The 20,107-nt window shown below is 38.3% G+C and overlaps 1 protein-coding gene across 1 annotated transcript in view; it reads right to left on the minus strand.

Annotated features, from left to right (window-relative positions):
* Window positions 1–1,150: 1,150 nt before the first annotated feature.
* Window positions 1,151–20,107, minus strand: part of RXRG (retinoid X receptor gamma) — a 43,795-nt gene continuing 24,838 nt past the window's right edge. The window contains exons 3-10 of the mRNA XM_007439844.3: window positions 19,807–19,951; window positions 18,424–18,603; window positions 17,596–17,765; window positions 15,256–15,385; window positions 12,053–12,185; window positions 10,377–10,468; window positions 9,518–9,623; window positions 1,151–4,246 (exon numbers count right to left, since the gene is read on the minus strand). Coding sequence (XP_007439906.3) covers window positions 4,099–4,246; window positions 9,518–9,623; window positions 10,377–10,468; window positions 12,053–12,185; window positions 15,256–15,385; window positions 17,596–17,765; window positions 18,424–18,603; window positions 19,807–19,951 — 1,104 coding nt within the window. The 3' untranslated portion in view covers window positions 1,151–4,098. The remainder of the gene's footprint in view (window positions 4,247–9,517; window positions 9,624–10,376; window positions 10,469–12,052; window positions 12,186–15,255; window positions 15,386–17,595; window positions 17,766–18,423; window positions 18,604–19,806; window positions 19,952–20,107) is intronic.

A 20,107-nucleotide genomic window follows, 5' to 3' on the forward strand; every position in this document is an offset into this window, starting at 1 on the left:
GAAAAGTTAAAAAAAAAAAACTGTATAATTATCAGTGCAAAAGATGAAATCAGATACTCCACTGATTGGTTGAACAAAAGATCTCCCATGAATAACAGGGGGGAAAAACACCCAAATTTATTGGGAAATTCTAAATCAAACTTGGAGTGATATTAATGTACTTATAGAGGAAAAATGAAAAAGTTTGAGCTTCACAAAAAAATTGAAGGTAATTAAACTTTGAAGGCCTGATGCAGATGTTTTATGATCTTCAGAGAGCACAAAGGTGGTGTCACACCAAGGTTATGCTTCTGCATATGTGGATATATGAGTTGGAATTGGCATAAGAGTATTTTGGGCTGCAGAAGTTAAGCTACTTAGGCATTCCTACTTATTTTCAGTAAGATAGGCATGGTACACTCTGTGCATGTAAAGAAAGCTTTGGCTGGATGAGATATGGTCTTACCGTATCTAGAGTAATCTCCTGAAAGGTATGGATTTGAGGTGATGGTCCAAAGCTAATTATGGGATACAGCACTTCAGCCATTTAGGGTTAATTTTTATATCAGCTTATTATTATGACATTTTCCTGCATACAATCATTTATTTGCATTATATGTTTTATGTTTATCTTGAAGAGTAGAGTATCTTGATCACAGAGATGTATGATGTGTCTTAGTTCTATGTTTAATTCAAGTGCAAAATAATATAAACTTTAGATTTATAGTCACTCTTCTGATTGGGCTGTTTCATGCTTCATACAAATAAGGAATAATTTCCACCCACAGCTTTTTAAAAATAAAAAGTAGAAAAGGACTGAACTGGATGGACTATAAGAAGCAATTCCACAAGCTATTAAAAAAAAAAAACCCACCGGAATAGTACAATGCAGAAGAAATGTTACACCTGGACATAAGGAAATATAAGAAACGTGTATGCCTTTTGTTGGCCAAAATGTATAAAACGTAACTGCATGCATACAACCAGTACTTGCCATCTTCATTTGATGGCTCTTATGGAGACCAGCACCTTGCAGTTTTAGCTTTTAAATTTTAACTCTTCTCCTTCCTTACCCCACTCCCCATATTCCCAATTCTTTATTTTCTGTTATCCTTCTGCATGTGGGAGCCCTCTGGTGTCTTATAGGAGTAATGTAAGAATTATAATAATTTTTATTAGCATTTACAAATGCAAAGATAAAAGAGTAATACAAACTAATAAGGATATATAAAGTAAAGAAAAAAAGTAAAAGGGTACAGAGAAAAAGAAAAAAGAGAAGAAAAAAAGATAAAGAAATGACTCCCCCCTCTCTCCAGACAAGTATAAACAACTTCAGTAACTTAACACCTTCTCTAATATTTCAATTTAAAAAAAAACTCTTCTTCCCATATCTCATCTCTTATCAATAAACAAATAGAAAAAAATTATCAGTCTTAATCAGCAAAAGTTCATTAAGAGCTATCAGAAATAATAGCATATATATTTTCACCTTAATCAAATAAATCCATTTTGTATTCCAACTTATCACTTTTTCTGAAAAATAAAGCAAAAGAAATACCTCCCCATGTCTTATCTGTTGTCTATGAACAAATCTTTAATGCCTTGTCATTTAGTCCTGCTTAAAAAAAAAAAAATTCCATTAATAGCTACCAGAAACCACTATATTTTCAATAAACAAATTGTAAAAACTTGTCATTCAGTCCTAATCAGCAAAAGTCCATTAAGAGCTAATCAGAAATAATAACATATATATTTTCACCTTAATCAAATCAATCCATTTTATGCTCCAACTTATCAATTTTTCTAAAAAATAAAGCAAAAGAAATCTCTCCCCATATCTTATCTGTTATCTGTAAACAAATCTTTAAAGCCTCGTCATTCAGTCCTGGTTAAAAAAAAAAGTTCCATTAATAACTACCAGAAACCACAACATATATATTTTAACTGGTCAAATAAATCCACTTTATATTTTTTCCATTTACTTTTAAAAAGCTTGATCTTTAATTCCTTCAAATAATGTCCCACAAGTTGATTTCTTATCATTTTCTTTTTGTCTCCTCTCAGAAACTTCTTCTCTTTTGTAAATCCAAGATAAATAAGCTTTCCAAGTCACTCTTCTGATTTATGATTCGTATGTCTCCTTTAATTATTAAGACAAGCTGGTTTCATTTGTAATCCAATGTGGCATCTTTTTCCATATCATTCTTGTAGTCTGGCATTTTAAAATCCATTTTCAGATCCATGTTCAGATCAGCCTCAGTCTCTATTTTGTCCAGTAAAATCTATTCCTTTTCTGTAGCCTCTATTAAATCCCATTTTTTTAGTGGCAGGCAACCTTAAGAGTAATTTCTGGGTAAACTGTTCCTAAAATCCTTGATTTCTTCTATAGTCAAATAGTATTGCTCCATTGTATTAACGGGTCTCTTCTCCTTTAATTGTAATCTTTAGTTCTCTCTGGTTCCCTCTAGTCAACCTTTAAAGTCCCTTCTTATATATGTTTATTTTTCAATCAACAAAACTTTCCCATGGGAGGATTTCTTACAGTTAATTTCAAAATCTTCATATCTATTTTTATAAAATTTTAAACAACCCACAGGGAATATTCTTTCAAGTCTATCTGGCCCCTTAACTTTCCAAAATCAACATTCTAGTCCCCTTTTTGCTGTTTTTCAAAAGTCAAAAGTTTTCTTTTTAATCCTTAAACTTACATGAAACTTCTTTCATCAAGGATAGAAGGAAACTTTCCCAGCGTAATGAAACTTGCCCTTCTGAAGGTTCTTAACATCCAAAAAGTCAATAACAAGCGAGTTCCTAAGTTGATTAAGAGAGGAACTGGGTGAACCCAGTGTCCTTGTGAAGATGCCGAACCATGGCTTAGGCAAGATGATTTTCCCCCCAGTCCGAGCTCTGAAACCCTCCAGAGATAGCTATTTCACAATCTCTTCACAGGGAGCCTCTGTATGGAGCAAACTTGTGGGTGATTCTAGTCCCCTCCTTAATCTGGAGAGGAGTTCCGAGAAGCCGATCCATTCACCAGCTCCTCTTTCTGCTGCAGCCGTCAGCTCCACGTCTTCAGTCTACCATTGCTTCCCCAGAAGTCCCAAGAGTAATGTAAGACTGATTTGGTTGGCAGACTTTCAACCAAATGTTAAGAATGCTTTTGCCAGACAGCACAAGAGAATAGAAGCAACACCATCAAAGTTTGTTCTTAGGCCAAATACCTCAACCTTCCTGTTCTGATTTGAGTTATTCCATGTAATGATAATTTGAACTGAATAAACCCCTATACTTCCAGATAGGTTTGCTATAATTTTGGACATTTGGGCATTGTCCTCCTTGCACATACTGTTTAACAAAATATAGCAGGAGCTGCAGGAATATGTACAAGGTAATTGTGGAAATATTGCCCCTTTGAGGAATCTATTTCATTTCTATGTGAGGTTATGTTGCAGTGTGAACCTGGAACATGCTGAATAGGTTATTTATTAACACTGTCACAGCAAAATAACAAAAGGAAATCTAGCATCATGTATGTAATATCGCTACCTAAAATAAAACAGGCCCAGATTCAGAACATATAGATTCAGTAAATGGAAATCTATTCCAAACTATCCTGCTCCATCTTGGAATTTTGATTTCAACAAAATCCATTTTGTTGCACATTTCTTATCATGTGTATATATTCTGGGTAAAATATGAACTCAAACATACGAGAGTATGAACGACAAGTTATGGGAGGAGTTCTCTGATTCCACTGTCCAGCATACCCAGTAAGAAGGACCTCAGCAGTGACTTCCATACCAATTGCTCATATATTATTTTATTTCTCATCTTTTGGGAAGTGAAAAAATAATTTAAACTCAATCATTTATACAAGTGCCACAGTTTGTTTTTGATGAGCTACAGGATGCCCTGCTCTTTCTAGCTGCCATTTAAAAGTTTGCATATGTACAACATTCCATTTTTTAAAAGCTAAACATTTATAGGGGTCCCTATTCCTTTCTGAAAGTCATCCCATGCAGAAAGTCAGGGGAGTGGGAATGGGTGGAAGCAGGCAGGCCAGGAACAAAACTTCTTCACTGGTATTATTTGTACTTTCCTGTTGGCATCCTGTCCTAATCAGGTGATCTGCAGAGGCGTCTCTAACATCTCCATGAGAAAGGTGTCGATAGGAGTGTCACCTATCAGCTTGAAGAAGAAGAGGTGCTCCAGGCATTTCAGACCAATAGATCTCAATGCAGGCAGCCTCAGGAGAAGTTTAGCAAACCTGAAAGACCCAGAGAGAGGGAAAGCCTGTAATAGCTGCTGAGAACACCAAGGTAAAAGAGAACCCACCTTTTCTGAACTGGATTTGGAACAAGCCAGTGGAAGTCTGCATGCAAGCATTAAAATATCTGACATTGTTAAAACTGTGTGTCCTTTGGATGCCATTGCTTTTTTTAATAGTAATTTTATCAAATATTATAATTACAACAGTAAAAAACTAATACAAACTAAAAAAGATAGAAGAATAAAAAGGAAGAGTAGAAGGTGCAGAAAAGAAAGGAAAAAAGGAAACAAGAGAAAGAGAAAAGTAAGAATATAGTAAAGAAAAAAAAATATGTAAAGAAGTAACTTCTCACCTTCATCAGGCAAAGCTGCCTTTGAGGAACCTGCAATTTTAGTTTATTTAAAAGATGCTACATTTGAATAGAAACCAAGAATTCAATTTTATAAGGTATTAAAAAATGAAATGATCTATATATCTGATCTGTGGAAGAAAGAACTGAAATTATGTAATTTCAGAAAATCAACAGGTCCAGATATTAAAAACTGTGAAATATATTTCTTATGATTTAAAAATGAAACTAATCCATCAGAATGTTTTAAAAGGGATGGATGTCAGACTTTCTGTGTTGGCAATGTAACCTTTGCATCAACTTGTCTCATCTGAAGGGATGTCCTCATGACTTCATCTCTGTCACATCTCCAGCCTACAGTGGAGGAACCCTAAAATCATCTTTAGTTGTTCTGCTGGTTAAAGTGGCATCTTATTTATTTATTTGAGTTTTGCCACTGCCCAACTTCAACTCACTGTGGGCAGCTCACCAAGTAAAAAAATAGCATTTCCCCACTCCTCCCTACACAAGTCTTGCCATACAACTATGTGATGCTTGTGGGGGAGGAGGCTGATGATGATACAATCAAAGCCAGGGATCTGCCCCGCTCCCTCCTCCCTATCCAGTCACCTGGTTTGCACACTGAAGACTTGTCAAACAGATTTTTTTTAGCCATAGGTCTATCATTCTTCCAGGAGATTGGCCTATATACTTTTATGATCCTATGATCCTCTAGTCCTATGGCAAAAAAAAGCATACATTTTTCAGCTGACTGCTTGATGGTGCATACAAGGGGAGAAGAACATGACGAAGTGGGAGGGAGCTCTTTTGATCTCCTTGGGAGCACCATTGCTACTAACAGGTCTTGGTTTTTCTTACTCTGATGGTCCTACAGTTCTCTGGCAAAAAAAGAAACAAAAATGCTCAGCTGCTGATCCAGCAAGATGGAAGGGGAGAGTGTTAGAGTCCCTCAGTTTGGTCCTGCCACATGTCATGGACAATGATTGAGCTGTAAAAATCTGGTAGCCCTACCCTAAACTATGCAGTTTATTGGGGGGGGGGGTTCTCCTACGTATTTGTTTGTTGCTTACTATGATTTTCCTAAAAAGTATTTTGATGTTTTGTAGAAGTTTTCTTGATTTGAATAAATTTGTAAACCACTCCACTGGGTTTGTTTAAAATATTTTCCCTGGTTCTATGTTGGAAACCTTGAAAACACAGTTTACAACACATTTTAAACCATGAAATTATATGGTTATATTGTCCCATTTACAGCTACAGTAATTCTACTTACAGGAAAAACAAACAACACACTGCTTCTCAAAAAAGAAATGAAACACAAAGGAGATTTTAAAATAATTCAGAAAATGCTTTTGTTTTTCATTTCACCACATTTAAATATTCTCTTCTATTGGTGCATCTAAATATTGTCCAGCAGATGGCAGAATTGGATAGCATAAGAATTACAAAGTTAGCTTGTGGAATAAGTCATGCAACTCAGGAATGGGGATTCTTTTTCAAGCTAAGAACTGTATTCTTTCCTAGATAACTTTCCAAGGCCAAAGGCACTTGAGTACTAATCCAAATACAAGCCACATTTATACTCTTCCTTTCATAGAGACCCTTCCCCATTTTTATATTTTATTTAAAAATATCTCTCAGGGCTTTTCCACATAGCAGCACTGCACTGCCAGGTTGAAATGAAGCTGACTTCAGAAATCCCTTTCTGAATTTCAATCCATTGTTCTGCGTTGACCCCAGTGATGGCCTGATGTTTTGTCTGGATTGCTGGATTAGAAACTAGGAGACTGTGAGTGTTAGTCCTCCCTTAGGCATGGAAGTCTGGGTGTCGTTGAGCCAGTCATTTTCTCTCAGTCATAGACTTGTTGTTATAGGGGAAAAAAGGAGGCAGGAGCATTATGCATCCTGCCTTGAAAGGCAGCATATAAATCTAATTAATTAATATAAATCTAATTAATTAAGATCTTGGTTTGGTGGATCAACCTATTCTTTACCACTGTGGGATGGGTAAAAAGCAAACAGAAAACACCAGTTTTACCATTTTTCCTATCCCTCAAGCTGGAAGGAAAAAGTGACAGAATTCTTGTCAATTTCACTTAAAAAAAACTAAACTAAACCAGACCAGTCTTTCACTGTTTTATCAGTGAACTTATATGTACAGCCACTCCTCATTTAGTGATTATCTTGTTTAGCAACTGTTAAACAGTTTAATAAACAGTAGTAAATGGTACTAAAAGAATTGACCAATGCATGCACTTACGCCCACATTTCTGCCCTTGACAACAACTCTCACTGGAGTGAGAGTAATGCTGGCGTTGCTGCATAAGAGAAGTTTATCTGAATGAGGTGGCAGCAACCAGCAATCTTTGCTCGCTCGCTCGCTCGCTCTCTCTCTCTCTCTATCATGTGGTTCAGTTAGTGACCATGTCGCTTATGATTTAAGGAATGGATTACAGTCGCTAAACAAGGAGAGGGTATATAGTTTAAAAAAACCTGGCCATGGAAGGGCAGTGACCACTGACTGGAAGGAGCGGGCATTTCTGCCACAGTTTGCAGGAACCAGCTGGAGGAGAGGGTTTGCTGACAATGAAATGAAGCCCAGGTCAGCACTGCCTGAGCTAGCACAAGTCAGAAAAAATACTTTTGTTGTGTAGCATAGAAAGGTGGGCAGAGATTGCCTTCCTGGTGGACTGGGGGCAGGTAGAGGATGACGTTGTGCATTCCTGTTCTTGGGAAATGCCCAGAGGCCAGTACTTGTACTGGGGCAACCTGGTCATGCAAATCAGCTCTAAATCATTTCCCATTTATATAGGACTCAGTGGCATGAGAGGTTAGTAAGAAAAAGAGACCAAAGAGTTCCTTAAAATGAAGATGCTAAAAGCAAAATCCCTCTCAAATCCAATAGACAGCCGAAAAAAGCCAGTGTGTCTCTGCCAAAAATTTGGTGAACATCTGATTTAAAAAGACACATATATAGGTAGGGGAAAAAGGTCACCAAGCAACACGCATGGAGGTAGCCCAAATTTGCAGAGACGGTCTCAGGAAAGTTCAGGCTCAAAATGAGTGAAAGTTAATGAAGCGTGTGAAGAAAAACTCAAGCGCTCTTTTGATATGTTCAAAATGAAACCAAGAGAAAAGAAGCAGTATGCTAGCTACTCCGCGAAGATAGCAAAAAGTAGCAGGTAACACTGAAAAGGTAAAATTACGCAGCTCCTAGTTTGGTTTAGTCTTCTTGGAGAAGAGGATATGTGTTTCACTTGGCATTTCAAAAAGCTGATTAAAAGTGCAGGATATGAGTCTCAGCTTGGCAGCAGCATAGTCAGGAAATATCTACTGACCTTGAATGAGTTTAGGTTTCTAGGGCCAGCTAAATTGCATCCTAGGTTACTGAATGTATTTGCTGATGGTTTGTCAAGTTAAAAAATGAGATTAGGTTAGTCTGGTGAGACTTGTTCTTGACAAAGCCATGTCAACTTCTAGTAATCACTGCATTGTTTTACTTACAGATGTATTGCTTTTTGGTCTGCTCTTGAATCTTTGGGGTCAAACTGCCTGATCTTTAGTTCTTTGGGAACCTCTTTTTCCATCCCCTGTTTGAAGATGGGAACATTTGTTCTCCTGCAATCATCCAGTATATCAGCCAGGGTTTTTAAAGGTAATGGATAATGGTCAAGCAAGATATGAGCAAGTTTCTCCAATACCTTAAAATGCAGATTCTGATGTACTGGATCTTTTCCTTTAATTCCTTTTTGTTATTCTTAGCATCTTTTGCCAAACTCAACTCATTTTGAGCTTTAGCTTTCTTGGCACCATCTCCATTATTTCTTGCTATCAAATTGTACTTTTTCTTGGTGACCTGTTTCTATTTCCACCTCCCATATATCCTTTTTTTTATTTTCAGTTTTTCACTAAGATTTTTGTCTAATCACATTGCCTTCTTCTGCTGTTTTCCATGTTTTTCTCTCTCTGGAATTGTCTGTGATTGTGCTTTTAGTTCATGGTATAGCCAAAATGTTGTAAGATTGACATTGTCAGCTCAAATCTTGCACAGTAGGATTACCAACATCTTGTGAGATTATGCTTTGAGGATCTCCTTCTTTAGAAACTCCCACCCATCAGAACAGGAGGAGCAGAAGGAGGAGTAAAATGGAACTATATTAAGGTAAGTACGCTGTAATATCCTTAGAAAGTCTTTTGGGGGGGGGGTGTAAATAGGGAGGGAAGTTTGTGTTGCCAACTCCAGCTGAAAAAGATATTGTATCACTCTGAGAAAGATTGCCTCTGGCTCCCATGGCAAACTTCAAAATCATTATGGATGACCTTGTTAATTTATTCACAGTATTCTCCTTCTTGAGCAATGGAAACCCAAATGAAATGCAGTATGTATCTATCTGTATAATGTCTCAGAACTATTTTTCCTATGTACAAAAAAAAAAAATGCAGATCTGCAGTGTATTTAAGACACTTACATTCTAGGGAGGAGAAACAATGTATTTTGCATTGGAAAAGGATGTTTAAAAACGATTGATATGACTTCTAACATTTGATCAAGGAGAACTGAGTTTCAGTCTCTGCTAGCCATGAAGCTAGTTGGGCAATTTTAGCTCAGATTCTACTTCAGCCTAACCTACCCCTCAGTCTTCCCTCCTCCCTTCTTTTTCTCTTTTGGTTGTCTGAAGCTACCTAAAATATCAGTGGCATACAAAGTCAAATATTGCACTTTTGGAGTTGAAGGCTCAGTCACAGAAAAAAAAAAAAAGTATTTATTGATTACATTTATAACTCAAAATTCTTCCAGATAGCTCAACATGATGTTCAATATAAGCTCCAGCTAAGGAGACAAGAGCACCATGACTGGTGAAATTCTGTAACATCTGAACATCATTATGCATTAAGCGGTCTACGCAATTTCTATTTACCTTCCAGGTTGCTCAGGATATTTCTGTTTTGTGTATGCCTCCAGGGTAGCATAAACTTTCTCACGTAGCAATTCCACCTCTGCAGGACTGGATAGGCCTTTGGCATCTGATGCAGTGACAATAGAGGGGAGAAAAACAATTAAAAAGAGGGACAAATATTTCAGTCCCCGAAATATAGGCTGCAGCGTCCAATGAACCAAACAACTGCAATCACCCTTAGGAATGAAAGTGCTGCACCATTTAGGACAAGTAGTTATATCATCAGAAACAGTCATACTAATTCTTAAATTATGTGTTATCTGAGGACAATCTAACAGTTTTATGAACTATAAATAAATTTAATTACCTACTCTAAGAAGTCTATGAGAAGGCACGTAGCTGTTCATAACACAATGGCATAGTTACTGTTACAACTTGAGGAAACAGTTACATGGCCAATACTAAGCAATCGGATGGCCTCAAGAGTCCCATTTTTCCCTTCTATATTGTGAAGACCAAGCCCTTTTCACTAAACTCTTTTTCTCCTGCCACCCCCATTGCTGTTCAGTTATTCTTCTTCACGTAGCACACCATTTCTGTTCCTTCTCTGAATCTCATCCTCCACACATATCTTCCTCCACTGCCTCTCGTAGATCATTGCTGCCTCAGTGAATGCAACATGATAGTGGCAAGTATTGAAAGCCAATTGAAAGAATAGGACAAAGAGAAGTCAGCTATGAAAAGCCGTCTGTCACCAGAAAAAAATACTCCCTGCTACTCAGAATCCAGGATAATAGTCAGTGGCTAAACTGGCCGTGTACAGAGAGGCATGAGAAATGCCTAAGGAAGATGGAAGCCTCCCCAGGCATCATTACTTAACCTGGATTGAACAGGACAATGGCTCGCAGACACCCCAGTTCAGATTTGTCCATCTGCATGTCTTTCATTTTGGATACCAGCTCAGTAAGAACCCTGCATACAGAGACAAGGGAGAAAGGCATTGAAGGAATCGACTTACATAGTATGCATTACTTGTGCTTCTACTCTAAGAAGTGTGGCATTACCAGGTTTTTGTTTTTTGCTTTGATGGAGCATCAACACAACACTGTAATCAATTAGAGTCTTACGGTACTTTTGCTGTAGTTCTCCCATCTATTTTCAGGTTGCAAAAAATCTGAATTTTTTAAAGAGGGGAATAGTATAATCTTCACAGAAATGGATGTTCAGTTCTGGTCTTTTATCCTTTTTCAGACAGTGGGATTTCAAGATACGCAGTGGTATACTAAACCCTTGTATGTCTTGGGAGGCAGGTACCAGCAGAATTATCTGCTTCAACTAAAACCCACTCTTTTGAAAAATTATTTCTTCTCTGTACCACTATGTTGCTCAAACAGATCAAAAAGATTAACACTCCATAACAGTTTTTCATTTGTGGCTCCATTTATAGCTGGAAAAAAGAATATGCCTGTGCATCTATGTTTCCTCTTTCTTACAATGTAGTACCAGTCACCTAAGTTACACAGGTGGGAAGTGAAATGTTCCCATGTCTTCTTTAGGTCTACATATTCCATTCATCAGAAAGAGGAATCACTTTTCCTTAACCATATCCATTACTGTTTTAAATTGTCTCCTAATGATAGAGGAGTAGGTCATGCAATTCAAATATGCCCTTATCAGTACACATTTTAGAAAATGGAAGGATGTACTCTGAATTGGCTACTTTGGGGCTATAAATATCTATTGAGACTTAGTCAGGATTGGACATCTCTAGTCATAACTGGAGGGGTGATCTAAATGTGCACTATTTGTCTTTTGTTGGTAGCTATTTGTAACCTGGCAATATATAAGTATTACCTTGCATAGGAAATAAGATCTCAGCCTATGTTTTTGTTAATCAGTTTTAATAAAGTGACCACTAATATTTTCATTAAGTGTCCAATAGTGTTTACTTGTATTTACGTATGTCTTGTTAAATATATGAATATCCAGCAAACAGTACACGGCACTAGAATCTAGCTGGGATTCCTAAGCTGGGGCTTTTGCCCAAGGGCACAGCTGATGGGCAGTAAATAGAAAGAATTTAAATTCATTCTTTCCCATTCACAGCAGCTGGATCATTTCCACTCATACACTTGGGACATAGTAAGAAAAAAATGCATAGTCGGTCAAAAATGTCAACATCAGTTTAAAAAACCAATTTTTATTTCCTTTGTCCCTTACAGTAGAAGAGCAAACAACAATTAGTGCTAGAGGCCAGCCATCTATAAGAAGCTGCAGAATAATATGCAAAACTGGGGAACTAACAACATGATATACTGTATATTGGCATGTAAGTGAGTCCCAAGGCTATTTCTGCAAATCAGAAACGCTTTTGAAGGGGAAAAATTAGAGCAGAGAAGTTTCATCGGTGTCTCCCTGCACAAATCCAAGCAGCCTTTCCTTTCCTACAGATTTTAGAAGTGCATTATTCCTATTTAAGGTTTTCTTATTCTACCAAAATTCAGTCAGAGGTCATCTCGAAAAGTGCAAATGTCGGGACTAAGAATAAAAACATGCCTGTCAAAAATGGAGCCCACCCCAGCGCTGTGTGCGCTGCTCCGGTGCACATGTAGGCCGGTGGCCAGTAGAATACCGTCCTGCACAGAAACAGAGCGATGGGAAAAAGAGGCAATCAGCAGTTCATTCCAACCTAAGAGAGGAAATAAGAGTGATACATTTTCTTCTGGAACCTTTAAAACAATTTTTCTCTTAGACGATCTTGCTGTTACCCTGACTGGACCAATTTATGCTATAGTGGAGTATGTAACGTTTTATTTCATTTCATTCCCGTAACTATTCTCCCTCCCAGAGAGTCCAGATTGTTTACAAAATAATAAGTAACCCAGTATTGCTTATAAGCAGCAAAGATAAAGGAAATCCTTTTTGAAAACAGAAACTGAAATAAGTAACAAGGCAAAAGACAGTCTGATCCTGAAGTAGTTGCTATCCCACAAAACTTGGTGTGCGTAGCCATGCCTTTAATTGATTTTTGAAAGAAACATGTGCAAGGACCAGCCAAATACCCTTGGAGAGAGAGAGCCATGACTGGAGCTTGGCCACTGAGAAGGCCCTTATCCCTGATCACTGCATAATGAACTGATAGGACCACAGCTAGGGCGTCCCCAGCTCATCTTAATGCACAGGTTGGATGGTCCTAGGGGAGAGCTGACCTTTTCAGTATCTGGCTCTCTGCCATTGAGAACTTTAAAGAAAGTCCCAATGCCTTAAAATGGGCTCAGCAACCCACAGGGAACCAGTATAGCACTATGAGGGCAAATATTATATGAAATTATTTAGCCACTTTCTTAATAATCAGGCAGCTGCATTATAGTGGTTATTTAATTATTTAATTAATTAATATTTAATTTAGGTGCCACCTAGCTCCAACTGACCCCGAGTGGCTCACAACAATAGAGTAACATAAAAACAGCAAAAAACAAAACAAGTAAAAAAAGCCCTACAAAATAATCACAAGATTATTTATTATAATTAATCAAAAGCAAACATAAAACATCACAAACAGGCAGCTTCTATACCATCTTTATTACTCTACAGAACTCTCCTTTAGCCTAAAATCAGTTCACTTCTTTTTCAAACTGTCTGTACAATTAACACATATTACAGTTGTACAGTTTTTTTAAAAAAATATTGTCTCAGTGTGTATCTGTGCATTTGAAATGAAATGGGACCAAGGGAAGGGAAGGGAAGGGAAGGGAAGGGAAGGGAAGGGAAGGGAAGGAAAGGAAAGGAAAGGAAAGGAAAGGAAAGGAAAGGAAAGGAAAGGAAAGGAAAGGAAAGGAAAGGAAAGGAAAGGAAAGGAAAGGAAAGGAAAGGAAAGGAAAGGAAAGGAAAATAGGAAGTACATGTAGCTGAGAAATCTGTGGCCAAAATTTTAAAACTTTCCTTTAAAAGAGGAGACAAAATATTACATAAGAGAAAAGTTGATAAAACTCTAATTAGACTCCTCTAGTTCACTTACTCGTTTTCATAGTTAGAAAGTATACTAGTGTGAGTAGAGCCAAGCCCCTTAAGAGCACCCAGAGTCAGAAGCTTAAAATCCAAAGGAAGCTACGTGGGAAGAGCAAAGCTGCCCCTCTAAGCTTTCTGTCCTCACATCGGGGATATGAAGAAGGAAGTATTTTATGCTGTGGGAAGCAGACTGAAGAACCCCAAACATCTTCCAGTGAGGGGAAAGCAGAGCCCAGAAAAAGACAGGAACAAAGGATGAGCCTCTTGCTCGTTCTCTCTATTCCTAATGTCCCTGCAACTCCTGGGTTAAGAAGTGGAGGAGAGGGAGGTGATTACAAGAGCTCTGAATTCCCACCGGGCATAGCCAACACCCTAGGAAGGCAGCCCAGAGAGAAACAACTATCATCTAAGAAGATGCAGCAAACCTCAGTGTGCTTCATATATGCAGAATGAAGGGGTACCAATAAAAGTTTCAGAATCGGTTGCTGGGCTTTACCATTTCAGAATGTAAATGGAGAAGAATGTGTTTTACTGCTTTCCAAAACTAAAAAAAGACAAAAAGATCTCCAAAATGTGTGTGTTGAGGAAATGTTTGAATTAAATTCTTTCCCCAGCACAGTCACTGTTTAACTTCAAGCTATTTATTTATTTATTTATTTATTTATTTATTTATTTATTTATTTAATGGACCATTAAATTGTTCTTATTTTTATACTTTTAGTAACTGTTTCAATCTCATTTTAAAGAAATGCACAAAGGACAATGGTTTTATTTGATGTGTGATTCTACTGGTCGTGGATGACATAACCAGCATGACAATATCACAGTATTCATGTGATTGCATAACTACACCCAACCAAGTACGGATGTGGTTATGCAACTTGAATATGGCTTTTTCAAGTAGTCCATATATAGTGAGAGTTTAGGGCAGTGTTTCTCAACCTTGGCAACTTTAAGATGGGTGAACTTCAACTCCCAGAATTCATGACTGGCTGGGGAATTCTGGGAGTTGAAGTCAACCCATCTTAAAGTTGTCAAGGTTGAGAAACACTGGCTTAGAGGATTAGATCAGAGGCTCACACTATTGCCCATAACCATCATGATAGCAACTGCTCTACTGCCCTTTGGCTGTCAGGATGAAGCACTTCTTCCATCCCTGAGGTACAATAATCCCACCATTCTGTCTTGCTTAGCTCTGAGGGTTGTTTATGGTATACAGTTCCAAAAGCCACCATCTACCTTTTCCTCACAAGTTTGGGCTTTTCAGAAATGCAGCATGAAGTAAGATTCAAAATCTTATCCCGTTGGGATTTGGGATGAGAGGATCTTACAACCAGCTGAAAGATACTAACTCTGAAGCTGAAAGCCGCCCATGGAGAAGGAGGAAATTCTTCAAATGGAATAGGCTTCTTAACATGGTCCTGCAGCAGACTGAATCTGTTATATGAAAATGTGAGGAAGCTGAATAGCTGCCCAAACTCTGAAGGGCTGAGCATTTCTTCCTTGTCTGTTCACACTATTTCCAACATGGGAAGAGGTTTTCTCTTCTGGGAGGACAAAATTCCTTGCAAAATGCTCCCTCTAATTTAGAGGAAGGCATATTTTCTTTTGATGAGATAACGGGCAAGCAGGCAATCCATCAATTGCAACAGCTGCATCAGGCAAGTCCTCCAGTTGCTGGTTGCTGTGCTGATTATGAACCTCCTTGATTCAAGGAGAGCAATGGCAAAGGGGAATCGACAAACAATTACCTGCTCGGAGGAGGATAACTTGGTCTTCCAGTGTCAGGTCTGAGAAGTGTGGGATCCTCTTGGCCCATTCGACCAATGTGAAAAGCTGTTTATCAGCTGCATGGCAAATATTGGTGACAGGATCATTGGTCTAAGGGAGAAACAAGTATATAAGCTATCAAAAGCACCTTGTTTGGGCTTTTTTTTTATAAGCCTAATTTTAGATACTAATAGTCCCCTTCTAAATCCCTTGTAAGAGTCTTCCTCTCACTATCTTGCCTGTCTACCCAAGGACAGTCCAGGGTGATGGAGCAGTTCCTGTCTTCAATTGGTATTTGCTGCCACCATCTTTTTTTCTCCCCTCCCCTCATCCAGGGGTAGAAGAGCAAGGAAAAAGAATGAAATTGCCTTTCTCTTAACTGAAAAGACTAAAGGGCAGACTATGACATGTTAACTGGTGGCCAATCAACAGAAGCCTAGGCCTTCTGAAGCACATTAGCAGATTATAGTCTCCAAGACACACACTGGCACCAAAAATATATGTTTAAAATAGTACTTTATTTACTAAGGCACAAAACAGCAAAGAGAGTCATGGATGAGTTTCTCATGGCTTAGACTAAAAACTATTGAGAGAACAATTTTAAATAAAGGGGTACCAGGAAGTCCATCCAAAATGGAGAACTAGTCTCAGGGAAAATAGCTGTTAAGGATTGGATAAGGCACATCCAAAATAGAATGAAATAGAAAATAGAATAAAATGGAATAAATAAAATAAAATTGAAATAAATAGAATAGAATAGAATAGAATAGAATAGAATAGAATAGAATAGAATAGAATAGAATAGAATAGAATAGAATAGAATAGAATAGAATAGAATAGAATAGAATAGAATCTCTACTGCACTCTGTCTGACTTCCTACTGTATCTACAAGTCTGGGTGTGCCAGATTTTGCTTCCTGAATTCTGAAAGTCTTATATTTGGGCTACGATATCTGGACTGCAACACCCCATTAAGACCACTATATGGTGGAAAAGGGATGTTATGTAATTATTTAATGCCATCTGGTAATTAACCTGATTTCTGTGACACAAACCTGGTGCCCTATTTAATTCCTCAGTAACCTGGAGTGTACTTACATTCACCCACCCCTCGCTGTTAAGTCCAGAAGGTTTCAAAAAACAATTAGGAATCCCCTGTTTAACTATGGGGGAGAATTGTGCTTGGTCAGGAATTTAGCCAATGGCTTTTCTGGGTTTCTGTACTAATGATAGAAGTATTAGATTATAAATCAATTGTGTGTGTGTGTGTGTGTGTGTGTGTGTGTGTGTGTGGTGATTCCACAGAGATCTTTGGAAGCTTGTCTTGCCAGAGGTGCCTTTTGAGCATTATTTTCTAAACTTCCCACCTTCTGCATTTTTTCATCTTCTTTTAAGATCAGTGCTGCTGCTGAGGAATGCATGAAAGCCAACCATGGTACAGGATTTCTGGAGCAGGTCCAATCAATCCAGATCAAGCAAAAAGTCCCTCCTAGGAATCCAAAATACTGTCCAACTGCCAAGCATGCACATTGTAGGAACAGCAGCCAAGGCAGGAAACTTTGGCCATCTTTCTTCCATTCCATCTTAGGAGACAAACCTGGGCCAGCTTGGTTCCAATCCAGGAAATTTCCCACTGAGCAGGATGGACAATCATCTCTATGAATTTAACTACTGCCCTTTTGCCTGTGCTCGTCCTCAGTGCAAGTGTCACAGAATTCTTTGGCAGTTAAAAGATCAGAATTAAGCTGAACTTGTATTTTTCTTCTCCTTTGTGGCTTGAGTGAGGGGGGTCAGAGGTTAAGGTTTTATGATGTTGAAAGGAAAGCACTTGCACATGAACATTCCTGAGAGTAGGAATCCAACCTGAGCAACGATCAGTGAAGCAAGGTTTTTTAAGCAGAAAGGAGATGTGTTTAAAGTAAATACACTCTAGAACTAGGAAAAGCTTAGCACCTAGCTAATTACAACCTATCAGGAGGAAATCCAAAGAGCACATGCTCCATGTATGTGTGCCTGGGAAAAGAGGCAGGAGCAAGCAACCTCAGATTAGTACTCTCTTAGACAAAGAGCAATTGAGAGAAACCAAAATGGACAGATTCTATTGTCCTAACTTTCAAGTTTCTGCTTGTGCATGTTGTGAGAAGACCCAAGGTCTTTATTGTTAGCAGTTGTTAAAAAATATTTTCGATTATAAATATACAGTGCACTTGCCAAAGAGGTCATTTTTCTGAACATGCATGAAAGCATGTGTTTGTTGTTCAGCATATTCAGTGCTACTCATAAGCAGCCTAAGGAACAGCACCGAAATGGATCTCACCTACCGAGGTCTCAGCACTCACATCACCATATGATTCGGTTTTAGGTTCAACTGCCATTTCAGCTTCTAAAATCCTTTCCACAGGCATGTCCTCAAGACTACCACCATTGCTGCTTGTGGATTCCACTTCATTTTCACTCCGCTCTCTGCTTCTCTGCCTCTCTTCTTGAACCGCTAAGTGCACAAAGAAAAGGTCCACAAGAATTTTGTCATCCTCCACCCTGTGTCCTGAAATATAATCCTACCTTTATGCTATGACTTCCTTACATTTTCTCTGACTCCCAACCATGAGTGGTGTGCCTAAGTCCAGAATAGAGTTCTCCTCTTCCTTAGATTCTTTTCTATTTTCAGACAGTAATTCTAATAAGACTTTCCTCAGCAATGGCTATGACTTTTTAGTTTTAAAAAAAATGCACAAATGCTTGAGGAAGTGACAGTTTAGGGAAAGAAGTCACATTAGTTTAACACTTGGTAAATCTCTTTGTACTATATACCAAATGCCCTGCTTTGGAAAGAGTTTTTAATCTACCAATTTCATCTTGTTTCTTTTTACTTGCGGTGACTGCCTAAGATGGGACTTCAGAATATATTTCCTATATTCTTCAAACTGGCAGACCATCAAGTGTACTCCACTTCTGCCTAGCAGTGAACTGACTTTCAGATGGAGGAGGATTGACTCATCCATTCCAGACTTAGAACAAAAACAGTGGGGAACCTTGGCTAGTGTTAGCAGAGTTTCTTCTGGCTGATATACTTATGGATGGTTTGTATGTGCATATCTTAATATACATGTCCATATATGTGTATCAATGTGTATATCTTAGTAACATACCTTCTCTCTTCATGCCTGTTGCTAGGCATTTCTGATAGCGGCAGTACTGGCAACGGTTTCGCTGACGCTTGTCGATCAGACAGTCTTTGTTATCTCGGCATGTGTAGACAAGGTCCTTTCGTACTGTCCTCTTAAAGAAGCCTTTGCAGCCTTCACAACTGTACACCCCATAGTGCTTCCCTAGCAATACAGCAACACACATCAGCACATTCCAATTGGGATACTGGAGCAAGTTTAAATGTTTCTGCAGTTTTGAATTGGGACATTCCAAATGTCAGGGTGTTGTTTCGTTTCTGAACTGGCTAAATACAGAACCACTCAATTTTGCCTGAGGGGACTAACAGAACTGTCTAGGATATAGGCCCACATGTGATCAGAACATCCACCAGCAGGAGGGAACACTTAACACTTTTGTCCCAAGCAATTTTCTAATTAAAACTATATCACTATCCCAAACTGTTTCCCCTTCTACATGGAAAAAGATATGGCCTACATTCACACAATATAAAACAGGAGGGTACAAAATGTTTTAAGCTTGAAATTGCTGTTTTGTGTTTTCAGGCACAGATCAAAACTCATGTGTCCTGAGAGTTTTATTTCAATTTCAGAACAAACACACTATGGTCATTTCAAACAGTTTAAAATGTTCTGATTGTAGGAAATTATCTTAAAATGACCTGAAAAAAGCTTGAAACGAAATCCATGTTCCCCAAGAATGTTGTTTTGAGGTCAGAACAAAACACTCCAGTAACCTAAAGTTTTGTTCTGATAGGACATAGCCAACCTGACTAACCTGACGATATTTTGATTGGGATTGTTCTAAGGTCAAAGCAAACAATACTGTATTACCTGTTTTGTTCATATTCCTAGCCTGTAGGCAAAGAGGAGAACAGGGAAAAACTACCATATTCTGTATTTCTACGAAGTTGTAACAGCACAATTGCATTTAAATTACCAGAGGGCTACAGTAATAATCTCACAGTAATTCAAGGTGTTAGTCTTGGAATGAAGAACTGAGAGCAGAGATACAAGTAGGCAAAAGTAGTTGCAGGAATTATAGGTCTTAATTGGTATCCACAAGGGAAGGGTGTGTAATTGTGTGAGACATGGATGTTTTAGCGCTGAATGTCAGTTTGCAAGAGCTGTTAACATCTCTCACACAGCTCATGAAAGCTGAAAACTTGGCCTCAGACAAAAAAAATAGCCCAATGTTTTCAAAATCTGTACATTAAGAATTATTTTGTTCAGAAGGCAGAAACATTGGAGATACTTCCTGCAGTCACGACCAACTGAAAGTGCTATACAGAGGGAAGAATTCCAAGGCAATGTTATTTCATAATACTTAATACTGCCCAGCCAGTCACCTTCAAAAGCTGTGGGTACCTGATGATCTGTCTCCACAAATTGCACAGACGTGCTTGGTCAGGGATCCTGGGCTTGGGGATGCATAATTCATTGCTCCCATCCGTTGGAAATTTGGCAAAAGCTTGGTATCTTCAGAGCTGCCAGTGCTGTTCATTATACTGGACTAAAATGTGAGCATGTGGGGAAAAAAAGTAAAATGGATTACACAACCTCAGACTGATGTTCCAGCTGTGATTCAATATTCAGGACAGAGCTCCAAAGGAGAGTCTTCTGTTAGCATTTCCATATGGGAGCTGAACATATGAGCATCATGCGTTCT

This window comes from Python bivittatus, unplaced genomic scaffold (genome assembly GCF_059951505.1).
Source record: "Python bivittatus isolate LINGU-HERP-01145 unplaced genomic scaffold, Pbiv_v1 ctg000700_np1212, whole genome shotgun sequence".
In the NCBI taxonomy this organism is placed as follows: Eukaryota; Metazoa; Chordata; class Lepidosauria; order Squamata; family Pythonidae; genus Python; species Python bivittatus.